General features: G+C 49.0%; 1 protein-coding gene across 4 annotated transcripts; it reads right to left on the reverse strand.

Moving 5' to 3' along the window:
• Positions 1 to 418: 418 nt before the first annotated feature.
• On the reverse strand, positions 419 to 12,397 carry P2RX5 (purinergic receptor P2X 5). Of its 4 annotated transcripts, none has more exons than XM_083875354.1 (12): positions 12,247 to 12,397; positions 9,369 to 9,519; positions 8,944 to 9,015; positions 7,919 to 7,994; positions 7,492 to 7,588; positions 7,049 to 7,129; positions 4,814 to 4,955; positions 4,110 to 4,246; positions 3,763 to 3,856; positions 3,216 to 3,281; positions 2,801 to 2,883; positions 419 to 2,415 (listed from the first exon to the last, which is right to left on the reverse strand). In XM_083875354.1, the coding sequence occupies exons 1-12, from the start codon at positions 12,381 to 12,383 to the stop codon at positions 2,340 to 2,342; spliced, it is 1,212 nt and encodes a 403-aa protein (XP_083731480.1). In that variant the 5' UTR covers positions 12,384 to 12,397; the 3' UTR covers positions 419 to 2,339. The 4 variants fall into 4 exon arrangements, with proteins under 4 accessions (XP_083731480.1, XP_083731479.1, XP_083731481.1 ...); XM_083875353.1 differs by having other exon boundaries at positions 8,896 to 9,015; XM_083875355.1 differs by lacking the exon at positions 3,216 to 3,281 and having other exon boundaries at positions 8,896 to 9,015.
• Between the last annotated feature and the right edge of the window lie 738 nt (positions 12,398 to 13,135).

Below are 13,135 nucleotides of genomic sequence, written 5' to 3' on the forward strand. Positions count from 1 at the left end.
AAAGGATAATTTCTGTCCCTAAAAGCAGGCACAGCTGTGGGGTTTGGTTCATATAATCCCTTGTATCCCTTGTGTTTTGGATGCAACATCAGTTAAAATTCCCTCTGGATGTGCTCCCTGTCCCTACACACAAATATTTGAGCAGTAACACATCCCTGTGAAATAATTATTTAAAAATAATTCCACTGACACAAGAAAATAACTTTAAAAGTTTGGTATAGAAATGTACATGCAAACATTCTCTTCCATGACTGCCATCAGCAAATGACACTGTCACAGGTCCTTGTCACTGGTCTCCAAAAAAGCCACAAAAGGCATAATTCCATCACTCACCATCCAGGTAATGCCTTTCCTGTAGCCCTGTTCCTGCAAAAATCAATGATTCATTGCTTTGCTTACATCAGTGTTTCACCAAGAGAAGATGGTCTGACCTGAAAAAACACTTAAGAGAACACTCCCGGGGAGCACTGGCCTAAAGTGACACATTTTATTGCTGAACACGAGACACAAGGAGAAAAAAAAAAAAAAGTCAAAGTCAAGAAACGAGCTCCTGAGAAGGAATCTGGTTATGTTTTATTAACAGCAGGGGTTGTAGGAGTTGTGTTACACAGTCTGAATAAAGGAAACATTCCAGGGGATCTGGGAGGCCTGAGGACTCAGATTCAGGAAACAGCTTTGGTCCTCTCACAAGAGGATGTTTTGGCAGGTTAAAACAATGGTTCCAGCAGAGCACAGTCAGCTTTGCACGTTAGGAGGAGCTGCTTGGTCTCCAAGAGTTGTCACACATGGGGCTCACCCTGTGTTTCACCATCTAGAAATTACTCAACTCCAATGAAACCCTGACAGTCCGAAGCCTGGGCTGCTGTGGTGGTAACTCCTGTGCACTTCCCCACGTGGTGACTTGTGTTTGCCTTGAGGAGAGACTTCTGACATGGAGAGAAGGTTTTGGATGAGATCAGAGCACCAGAGGTACACGGCTTATCCTCAGTGAACTCCACTGTTTAATTCTATTTTCCAGCCCCATTTTTGGCTCACTACACAGAAGCAGAGGGGAGGAACCAGACTGGGTGGGGTTTGCTGTCAGTGACTGGGTTCAGAGTTTGCCACTGCTGAGAGAGGTGAATCTTAATTGAGGATGAATTGAGGACCTCAGAGTAACGACCTGAAAGAAGTTGAAGCAGAGGTGGGCACAGCTGCTGGTGCCATTTGTGCAGACACTCCATGGCAGCAGCTCCCCGATGCCACCCTCTGATGCTGCAGCAGGAGCCCTTTAACTTTTGGTATTCAAAGAGTGCACAGAAACATTTAATCTTCATCAGGACGACTCCCAGTCAGTGGTGATGGGGCAGCACTTAGAGAACACAATGATATCCCTTAAGCCCTTTTCTGAGATTAGTTACATTGCCAAATGGACAAAATGGGCTGCAGGGAGACTGTTTCTGCTGAGAGACAAGCACTTTTATTTCCTGGAGGTTACTGGGATTGAAGTAGCAGGCAGATGTCTCCCAGCTCTCCCTGCTGTTGGTGTCTTTGTTGGAAGCTGTCACAGACTGAAAAGGGCAGCTCTGCAGCACAGCCCAGGCTGCTCTGAGAAACCAGCACTGAGTGCCCCATCCAGATCTGCCCACCACGAGAAATCAGGAAGTGGTTTCAGGAAATCAGGAAGGACAATCCCAAGGAAATGAAACCAGGCACTGAAGGAAGGAGGCAGAACCTGTGCAGGTGCTTCCAGGGCCACATTGCTTCTCAGTGCATTAACCCCCAAAAGAGTGACTGTCCCCCCCTGCCTCAGGCCCTGCAGGATCACAGCCCCTTCCCCAGCTCCAAGAGCTGCTTCAATGCCACATTTCCCTGCACTTCCCAAGCAGAGCAGTCCTGCTGCTTCACACCTGATGTCACGTCACCCAGGCAGGAGCTGGAGGCAGTGGCTGCCAAAGCAGCAGAGCAGGAAACAGTTGGATTTCAGCTTCAGCCCTTTCCAAAGTGCCAGTGGTGGTTCTCTTCACAGCTTTTCTGCACATGGAAGCAAAGCACAGCCACAGGACAAGGCTGATTATTGGCATAAGTACAGATATATCTATCAGTGGATATAAAAACATTCATTTGGTGCCTTCTTTGTCCTTTTATAAAAATCCTCTTATAAATCCATAGCGATGACACACTGTTGCAAGCTCAGGATACCAGAGAAATCTCAGGGAAAAAAGGCAGTCTTTAGACAAGGTTTTTTCCTCTGGGAATCCTGATCATAGCAGGCCTGATCTGGGGTATGTCCACCTCCCAGTGCTGGTGTGGTGCCACACCTGTGTGGATTTCCTGGAGCTGGCAGAGTCATTGCTGTCCTAGAGCCCATCAAGCTGGTCCGGGCTCTGATTCCCGTTCAGTGTAGGGCTGGACAAGGACTTCCTGGAGCTGGACCTGGGGAAACAAGCACAGTGACAGGATGAGCAGCCTGGGTTTGCGTCAGGAGGTAAAAATGTTCCTAGCCAGGCCTGTCTCACCCCAAAGGCCCCTCCACACAACGAGAGCTCCAGATCTCAATTTCACGAGGCTCTTGGAGCTGCCCCAGTTCCACCCTCGGTCATTAGGGACCAACAGCACGAGGCCATTGCCAGTCCTACCATGACACAGCAGCTGCCTTTGCTCCCCAGCTCACTGCAGCAGGGAATTACAGAGGGAGCAAAAATCTTGGCCAAAATCATTTGGAAGAATCTATTTCCTTGGAACTGTGCCCCTGTATCTCCTATTTCTATCACTCTTAACAAAAACCCATGATTTTTAACACAAAGCCAGGCCCACTTACTTGACTTCCTCATACTTTTTGCCTCGATAAAAGTTACTTTTCTTGATCAGATACAGCAGCACCAGGTCACAAAAGAAAGCTCCCTGCAAAGGGAAAGAACTTGTGCTTTATCTTTGAAATGAGAGAGGAAGTGTTCTGATGTCATTAGAAATGAACATTAATGAAAGGACAGCTTGTAGAAACTCTGTTTTCCTTCATTCTCCAAGCATTTTCCAGGGTATATATATATTATATACCTCCTGTGGAGGTGTTTAGGACTACCAGGTTTATTAACAAATGCTTTTAGGACATGACACAGACACACACCTGACTGAGTAGTCTGAGTAGTAAAGATTCTGCTGGAGAAGATTTAAACACCCCATCCCATTTGGGGTCTGGTCCCAATATGTTACTTTAAGACAAAACATTGACTTACAGCTCCCATGAGTGCCAGCCCCGAGCTGATATTGATAATGGTGGGAATGATGTTAAATTTTCCAGCCTGGAAGAGGAAAGGTCATGAAGTCACCCCTGGGAGAACAACCCACAAAACAAACTCAAGGGTGTGGCACTACACTGGGGAAGCTGCTGCTGCCCCTGAGCGTGTTTTGTTTCCAGGAACAACCACGGGGGATTTGCAGTGAACAGCCTTGGAGGCTGAAGGTCTGTGTGTCTCAGATCTGACTGTTCCCTGGCTGCATTTCTGAGCTTGCATCATCCCTGGATTAAGCTGCTTTTTTCTCTGCAGAAAACAAGTCTCTGGGGCACATTTATTTCCATTGGGCTTTGCATGAACCTGGTTTTAAGTAGAGGAGATGTGCAGACTCAGCTGCACTCCAGGTGATCTCTCTTAACTGGGGTTAGCTCCACATGGATGGATGGGAAAAGCCCTTTCCTACAACAAGCCAGAGAGGCTGTCCTCACCTCAGAGCTGCCTTTCCCCACTTTCTTTCTCTCTAGGACATTCTGGCCTGGGCCCTCACCTTGCCATTGACCATCACATCGAAGCGGATTCCATACGCTTTGATGAGTGTTCTGTAGTCGACCCCCTCTGCATCCCGGTAGTACTTGGCAAACCTGGAACACAACAGTGCTGGGTTCAATTCCACCTGCCCCTCTGAATCCTCTCACCCCCTCAAACAGATCTGTTCCCTTATCAAAGCCAGCTTTAGCTGGCCAGGAGCACTCTCTACCTCCCTCCCTCCTCTGCAGTGCTCTGTGCTTGGCTGCAGCAGTATCTGGCACAGGCTGGTGCCACTCCACTGCCAACCTCAGGTCCAAGCAGCCCAGCCCAGCTGTGGTCTTGCATTGAGCCCTCCTCTGTACCCACCTGAAGTTGTAGCCAGAAGAAATGGATGATTCTGCAGACTTGTTATCCAGCCGGCTAAAAGAATAGTGAGGATTACATTCAGAAGGGGCTTTATCAAGATCACAGTTCCACTCAATCTGAATTCCTATCACACCACCCTTAAAAGAGAGAGACAGGGTGAGTTGTTTAGGCTTAGTTCAGTTAAGTGTCTTCAAATTTGTCAAACTCTTGGACGGGTTTTCCCCAGGGGCAAGAAACAGCTGCACTTCTGGTCACAGACACTCCTGGCTGGGCTGAGTTCAGGAGTGTGATATTAATCCCATTATTACTCTACAATCCCACTTCTCCCTGTGCTGGTGTCCTGAGGTTTCTCATCCCAGGACATTGATTTCATTCTACACACTTCAGTGAAGAAGATGATCTTTTATGCAGGGGTGGAGTTCCAGAGTTCTGGGTTTAAACCAACAGTGCAGTAATGGTGCAATTAAACAAAGAACCCCTGCTGGCAGAGCAGCAGTTTGGGCAGCCCTGATTAGAAGATAACTGACCCAACCAGCCCTTTTAGAGGTCTCCCATTCCCTGGGGACAGCATAAACGGGACCAGCTTGACTTTATACACTGGCCCCTCTGCAGTGCAGCCTGGACAGGAGGCAGCTCCCTGGGCAGGAACTCCTCAGAGGCTCCCAGTGAGCAGGGAGGACACAGGAGCCCCAGGGCACTCCTACCTGCAAGGCCATTTCCTGGAAGTTGCCCCCAGCCCAGCGGACGATGTCGCCCAGCACGAAGATGGGGCAGTAGGGATGATGCTCCTGGCTGTACCGACAGCTCTTCAGGTAGGACTCGTTGTCAGTGGCCAGCACATTCATCCTGCACAGGGGAAACAGGGAAATCCACCTTGGCTCCCTCTTTCCTTGCCTTCACAGCCTGCACCAGGACTACAGAGGGTTTCTCCAACACTCTCTGTGCACACCAAACTCATCACCCTGTGAGTGTCTCTGCTGCTGGCCTGGGGAAAGCACTCTGTCCCCCCAAAAATGACCTCCTGGCCAGGAAAGGACTTGGCCAGCTGAATCTGGGCTTAAGAAAGGACTCACACAGAACAGATTGTCAGACTGCTTCAGGGCCACCTGTTTTTCTCAAGGAAAAGCAATAGGGTTCTAGTGTTGGGAAAGATTAATCAGGGAAACCTTATAAATATGATTGCTTAGCAAAAGATTCTGAAAATATGAAACCTGTAATCAAGATAGAAATGGAAGCTCACTTTGAGTTGTAAGATACCGAGTCTTAGTAACTATATAACCTGAAGACAATAGCCTAGCCAGCTGAAGGAGAATCCCTTTTGATTAAACAATACCTTTCTGCTGGCTAAGGGATCCAAAGGTCAATGTAGCAAAACAGAAAAGTCTAAAGAGTAGTTTTTAGAGTTTAAAATATAACACATAGTAATGTAGTAGTTCTTATAGGCTGTATGTAGATTCTATAGGGTTTTGTGTCTTGTATTGGTTGGTCACTGTAAATTAAAATATTAATCACAAAAGGAGATAAAATGTATTGTAACCAAGACCTCGCTCTCTTGTCTTAGCTCTCCTACCTTTCACCCACTTCTCTTCCCTTCTCTTCTCTTCTCTCTTGGCCCCTACGCTCTTGGCTTTCCCTCTCTGGTCCCTGCTCTCTTAGCTCTCCTCTTCGCTCTTTCTCTCTGAACCTCGCTCTCCTTTCCCTGCTCTTACCTCTGTTCTCTTCCCCCTGCACTCTGACCCCTGCCACGTTACTTTAGCTCTCCCCTCTTCTTGCCAGCTCACCCTCTTGCTCTCTCTCTCGTGCACTCTCTGGGACTTCCCTTCAGCTGAGGCTAGTGGCTGAAGGGAAGGCCCTTTCTACCCATGACCCTTGCAATAAAACCACGTATTCTAGAATATCACAAGTTTGCAGAGTACCCTGTCCCTGATATCAGATACTTCTACAGTCTGGCGCCCAACTGTGAGAAGGCCGATTCTGTTTTTTCATCTGTAGAACCCCGTTGATGGTAATTATAACTGCCGGTTGTTTTTGTTTTGTTTTGTTTTTCTTTATTTTTCTTTTTATACCCCAAACGTCCGTCCGTGAGCACGGATAGCATTGCGAAGCACCGCTAATTCGGAGCTCTTTAAAAGTGTTTCCGCGGCAACCCTTAAGCCTAGCTTAGAGAGTTTGCTGGCGTGGGAGAGCATGCTTGGGCTGCTAAAAAGCTTCCCAGTCGGTATAGCTCTTTAAATATTTTCCACAGTGCCCCGGGAGCTGAGCTCTCAGAGGACCCCACCGCGTGAGTGAGCCCATCCCGGAGTCGCTGCAGAGACCCGTGAATTAAAGCTCAGTAAATATCTGTCCACGGCAGGCCCCAAGCTCGGCGAAACGCTGCTAAAGCAGCGCCTACCCAAAGTCTTGGAGAGCTCTTGCTGCGTGGTTGAGCACGGACAGCGTTACACAGTAGCCCCTGTACCCGCTCGGTGAAGTGGAGAACCCGTGGGGTCCTGAGCAAAGCAGAACCCGGACACGGTGTGTTGAGCCCCAACAGCACTGCCTAGCCAGCAGGAACGTTAGAGCCCTAACGGACGGGCCGACTTTGATCACTTAGATTAGTGATGTTAACAACCGGTGTTAACATAGGACAAGGTTATTCTGCCCCAGATAGAAATCTCTATAAACAGTTAAAGCATTTACTTAAGCTAAGCAATCATATTTATAAGGTTTCCCTGATTAATCTTTCCCAACAGTCTAGAAATGCCTATCTGTGCCCAGGGGAAGAGCCAGAACATGCCCATTTCTACCTTGCTTTAGTTTGTTCACACTGCGGCAGCAAAGGCAAACAAATATTTTTAAATTTGCTTCTTTTTTTGCCAGCCTTGTCCAGGCACTTCATTTTTCTGGAGGAGGGGGAATATCTGTCCTGCAGGAGCAGGTCAGGAACCTGTGGCACTTACTTGGAGAACTTAAACTTGGGGAAGCGAACGGAGTTCTTGATGTAAACAGTGAAGTTTTCTGCGCTGCCCAGAAGTGGTTTCCTGCAAGAGAAGGGTTTGTCCTCTGCCTCTGTCCCCTGCCCACGTGTAAAATCTTGAATTGCCATTTTAGAAGCAGCCTCATCCAATAGGTGGGATGGCACTGGGGCAGCTGTGCCACTTCCCCCAAAGGGCTAGCAAGGGTTTGGTGAGGAGCATGCAGGTTCAAGGGACAGCCTGAGAGCTGGGAACAGCCAGGGAGAGAAGCAGGAGGAGCAGAGGGCCAGTCCTGCCAGGGGGCCTTGCAGAGCCCCATCCTCACTGAGCAGCCAACATTTGAGCAGGCACCCAAGCAGAGGGGACACAGGAACTGCCCCGGGTGACACACAAGCCAAGCAACTCAAGCTTGGAAACAAGACACGTACTTGGGCTTGGATCTTTTCTCCACTGGGCACCAGGCCAGCACCTCACAAGTCCCTCTGGTGCTGCCCCTGTCTTTCAAACAACGGCCAGTCTTAACCCCTGCGAGCAGACATCACAGAAAAGGTCACACCAAGCAGTCACCTCCCCTCCTTGCCTACAGGGCAAGAGAAAATAGAGGAGTTTCTCTCTCCTCCCTGCTGTGAAAGGGCCTCTCAGCTGGAACAAACACCCTGTTGTTGTGCCTCTGAGCAGCCCGGGGTTCCCTGGCCCAGCCACCACAGAGCTGTAAGCAAGGCAGGGATCGTAATACAAGAGAGGAAAGAAAAGAAAGGCCTTGGTGCTTTCTGTAATCAGAGATCTGGGGGATGTAACCAGGCTGAGGGCTCTGAAGGACACCAGACACAGCACAGACAGGGACACTTCCCTTACCATTGCCAGCCACCACAGCTTTCCCTTCCTGGCAGTCCGTGTCCTCCTCACACAGGGCATCAGGAATGCTGGAACTCTGCAAAGGGGAAAAGGACACAAGTGAGACTGTGACAGGACACCAGAGCCAGAGGGGTGACAAAGTGCTGCTGGCGTGGGGTGAATTCTCTGTGTGAGCATTAAAACCACACAGCTGAGGTGGTAACTGCGGGTCATGCAAACACATCCCACCACCAGAGCACCAGGATTCAGCCACGCTGTCCCAGTTTTGGGTCCTGCTCAGTCTGGAGAGGGGCAGACTGGAAAAACCAACATTAGTACTCACCAAAATCAGGCAGGAGACCTCTTTGCTTTAAGATAACCCTACCTTGGATCTAAGCCACAAAGTTCTCTGGGCCAAATCTGCCCCAGTCCTGGCTGCAAGGCCACCAGAGGACAGCAGTGCCCTGACCAAGCCAGCTGTGCTGCTCCTGGCTGTGATGCAGAAAATCCATCTGGGTGGACACAGCCCTCCCTGCACAGCCTGAGACCTCCTCCCCCAGGCTCCAGCCCATTCCAAACATCTCCAGAGAGGATATTCCACATGGCACAAAGACTTCATGCCTTTGGCCTTCAGGGCATGTTCTGGAAGGTGCTGAGCAACTACCCCGTGCCTGGAAGGTAATGAGAGCTGGATTTCCAGGATGAGGCTCTTCAAAAGTCTCCTCTCCCTACAACCCCCCCAAATCACATTGAAGCTGTTTCCCAGGGCCTTTTCTATCCCTGAGTAATCATTGCCTGGTCTCATCTCCAGCTGGGCAGAAACTCAACACCACCCAAAGTCAGGAAGGCTCTACGTGATCAGTGCCTCTGGAAATTAAGACAGCTGAGGCTCCCAGCTTTACAGCAATTCCCCAACTGAACAACACTACAGGAAAAAACACTTGTCTTTCATCCTTCCTTTCTTTGTTGCTCCAGAAGTGTCCTCTGTCAGTTCTTACCCCCAGTTTTCCAGGGGTCTGGGAGTCAAGGGGCTCAGTTCTTCCTACCTCAGGACACGTAGCTTGTCTCTGGTTTGGGGTCACAATCAGATTTGTCATGACAAAGAAGACGCTTTCACCCTGCAATAAACAGAGTTAGAAAACTTGGTTTACATTTAAAGTACTTGTAGTAAGGAGCACGAAGCTCTCTTCAGAAGAGAACAACCCCCTCTCTTGGCTTTTCAGGCTGAGATACAACATCACCCTTTGTGTGGATGTTTGCTTGGATGAATTCCCTCACACTGTGGGTGCACACACAGCCACAAGAGCCAGCCCACGGTCCTGGGGGGAGGCAGAGCACCCACAGCATCTCAAATAAAAACCTCCCAACAGAAAACCCCTTCCAGCACCACTTTCTTGTATCCCAGCTCCTGTGAATTCACAGGGAAGACCTGGATGGATCACTTCAGCACCCACACAGGGGTGATGCCAACCTGGGGAGGGATGACATAGTCTGCAACATCCCACAGCCTCTCCCCCAGCTCCGAGGTGTTGGTGAAGGCCACCCCTTTCAGCTTGGTGATGACAGAGCTCTGCAGGGACGTGTCTGTGTCCTGGTAGCCTTTCTTGACCACAAACACCCACCTGTGTGAACACAGCAGAGTTAGGGGCGGTCAGGGAATGAGTCAGACAGAGAAGTTCACACCAAGGTCAAATCAAGGCATGCCAATGACACCAAACCCTCTGCAACTGATACTGCTAATAAGAGATAAACTCTTGGACACAAGCTGCGCTTGCCAACAGTGGAAAAATGTGTAATAACAGGTCATGAGGTAAAAACCCAAAGCCTTCATCTGTGCTACACTCAGCAGCCTCAGACGGGGAAAGGAAGGGCAGGGCTGTGTCTTTCTCGAGATGAGAAAAACAAGAGAGGCTTTTGCAGGCTGCAGGGCAGAGCGTGGTTGGTTTCACAAGTTCAGGACTCTCACTTTAGCACACAGGCACTGAGCTGCCAGTCAGCAACAGACCATGGCTGGGGGATGGAACCCTGCAGGTGAGCTGGGTATTCCTGACAGAAACCTGCAGGGAACATCCCCAGCTGGATACAGGGTCCTTTGGACAGCCAGGGTGATGGGAACAACCTGACTGCACCCTGGGAGAGCTGCTGCCTTGCTGAACCATCCAGGAAAGGCTTTGCTTCCTCCTCTCCCCTGGAAGCAGCAGGAGTTCCATTTCCCTGGGTGAAAACCTCTGGCTCAGATGAAATGCTTCCAGCTCCCCCCACAACACTGCTAAAATCACCTGCCGGGACAATAAATTACCCTTGAAGAAGCTGAGGGTGCTGGGGCAGGTTGGGAGAGGAAAAGAGGCTGTGGCACAGCTTCCCTTTGCAGGGTGTTATATGTGTGTATTATAAAATTGGCTTTTCGCAAGATGTGTGCTATATGATTAATAACATAGTAAGGATATAAGATATAAATTTATTTCTGCTATTGGTAAAAGAAAATTAGATATAATGGGAGTAGTTGATGTAAGTATGCTTAAACTGTCTGTTTGGTTGGGATAACATCCAGTAAACATGTAAAGAAGACTCTGCTACTGATACACCAACTATCAGCATCTACCACCTGCAGAAAGCACAAACCAAAGCCCAAACTAAAAGCAATAAAAAAGACACAGCCACAAAACACGCATACTCTAAAAAAAGCAAACCCAAAAAAAGGCCATACAAAACAGTTCCTAAAATATGAAAACTAGTTTATGAAATTTTATGAATATTCATATATCGATATAACGAAAAAAGTATTTAACGAGTATCCCTAAGAAAGCAAAGTGTGGACTTGGCTGAATGCCAAGTCACCCGACTGGCCGTTCTTAGTTTTTTCTTATCTCCTAATTGTCTTAATTATTCTATTAAACATATTCCTTAAAATTTACTAAAAAGTGAACCTCGTTTTTCACAAGGGCTCTCCTGCCCACGGGGAGGGGAAGGGGCTGAGCAGCACTGGCAGCACACAGCCCTTCACTGCCACGTGTGACAAACCTGCACAATAACATTCCACACCCTGGGAACTTTCCTGCTTTCCCCTTTTCCCAAGAAAACTGATTTCCTCTCCCAGGAGGGCTCAGCAGCAGTGAATTTTCCTTGTGAATTTTCCACGGTGACTTGTGGAATAAGTGGCAGTGACTTGTGGAATAAAAGCTGGGTCCAAGAAATAATCCAGAAGGGTTTGATGATCCCCACCCCACACCAGCCTTTGAACAGGGACATGTTCCTGTAAGCCCCAGACACAAAGGAGTCACTGCAGGGACCATCAGTGACAGTGCCAAGGCTTTGCAGGAGGCAATAGATGCCAAAGGAGGAAAACAACTCTTCCCTGTCCATGCTGTATCTCTTTTAGTCCTCAGCACTGTTATCCTCAGGATTCCTCCTTCAGCCAGTCCGTGCCAGGCTGCTGAGAGTTCACTGGTGCTCTGCTCACTGCAGCAGGCTCTGGGACTGCACAGCTTTCTATAAATACACCCAGCACGTAAAAATGACTCTGCTATATTTAATCAGTGGAAACACGAGGTGTGGGAAAGGTGAAGGCACCCAGAAGCACAGACAGTGAGAGCACAGAGTTGGGTGTCACAGTCTGAAAAGCCTCAGAAACTCAAGGAATCAACAGCACAGGCTGGACAATTCCAGGTCCCATTATTCCAGGGATAATTCCATCTCCTGCAGGGACGATTCCTGTGCCCATTACACACCAGTGTGACCAGTCTGCTGCAGAACTGGGCCTTTCCCAAGCTATTCCTGAGCCAAGCCCTGCTCTGAAATGAATGCAAAGCAGGCGACATTCACTCCCGCTGCCTCAGCCCCCACAAGCCCGGCTGCTGCAGCCCACCCCAGCAAAGAAATCCCCCACTTTCTGCTTTCTTCCCTCCCATCCAGACCTGAGCAGGTCATGGGGCTGTGCACATAACACAGGTGTGCCCCAAGGCTCAGCACCGTGGCTGTTAATGCTCCTTTTTTCCTGAGGAGTCAAGCAATAAGGTTTGGCACCATTCCCATGAAATATAGAAATAAAGGTATAAATAATGCAGTGCAAAGCCATAGTCGCTGGGTCTATTTTTAACCCGACCTTCATCTGGAAGGTAGAGCTGAATCCACCCATCTCTAGCAGGTGAAAAATCAGATATAACCCATCAGACATTACAAAATGCAGCTGTATAAACCTGTCTGATTATCTGCAGTGAAATCAGGAGGCACGGCAGGCTGTCACTGTGTGCAGAGCACCCTAATTTATCTTTATCACAGCAAAATCCCTCTTTACCACAGCAAAACCCATCTTTATCACAGCCAAACATGAAGCAGAGCATGATCCTTACCCCACCAGGTAAGCCAGGATGGAGAGCTGCACCACTCTGTAGAGGACCCCAACCTTCTTGTTCTTTGCAATGACGTATTTCTCCGTTTTATAATCGAAAAGAGACAGGAATAAAGCCTTCCAAGCCACCTGCCCCATGCTCCCAGCTTGCTCGGTGGCTGGAGCAGGCACAGCTCGCACCACCCACACGTGCAGAGCATGGAAACCTGAACCAGCCCTGATCCCTCCCTCCCTCCTTCCCTCCCTCAGCTGCTCAGTCAGAGCCCAGCAGCTGCACTGTCACATCCTTCCTGAGCTGATTCATCCCCTGGGAAAGCCCCTCTCCCCACTCAGTTTTTGCTCCCCAGATTTGATTCGCTCCCCCCCACAAAACGTTTAGAATGAAATATGTGACGGTACAAAGCCACATTCACACAATTCACAAGAATGTGCTGAGCTGTGAGAGACCCACAAGAATAATCCAGTCCAACACTTAGCCCTGCACAGACACCCCAAAAATCCCACAGGGTGGGATTCCAAACACTCCTGGAGCTCTGTCAGGCTGTGAGCATTCCCTGGGGAGCCTGCTCAGTGCCCAAACACCCTCTGGAAGAACCTTTTCCTGATATCCAACCTCACCTTCCCTGCACTGCTGCAGCCATTCCCTCAGGTCCTGCCACTGCTCACCAGAGAGCAGAGCTCAGTTCCAGCCTCCAAGGGGACACAGGTACAGTCTCTCACCATTTTTTAATGATTAAATCCTTCCTTCAGCCTTTACAGGGTAAATTTTTGATTTCTTAAGCATTTGCATGGGCAATGAGAACCAGGGTCCTTGACAGTCAACCAAAATACCTGCCTGGTTCCCACACCTTCAGGCCAAAACCCAAATTAGGACACTAATGAATAAATTC

This window comes from Zosterops lateralis (assembly GCF_965231275.1).
Source record: "Zosterops lateralis genome assembly, chromosome: 19".
Taxonomy (NCBI): domain Eukaryota; kingdom Metazoa; phylum Chordata; class Aves; order Passeriformes; family Zosteropidae; genus Zosterops; species Zosterops lateralis.

Coding starts and splice junctions, on each gene's coding strand:
- P2RX5 (XM_083875353.1), bottom strand. CDS start 12,383: ATGGGGCAGGTGGCTTGGAAGGCTTTATTCCTGTCTCTTTTCGATTAT. Junction 3,282..3,762: donor ATGTGATGGTCAATGGCAAG/GTGAGGGCCCAG, acceptor TTCCTCTTCCAG/GCTGGAAAATTTAACATCAT. Junction 2,884..3,215: donor GGCTGGCACTCATGGGAGCT/GTAAGTCAATGT, acceptor TTCCCTTTGCAG/GGAGCTTTCTTTTGTGACCT.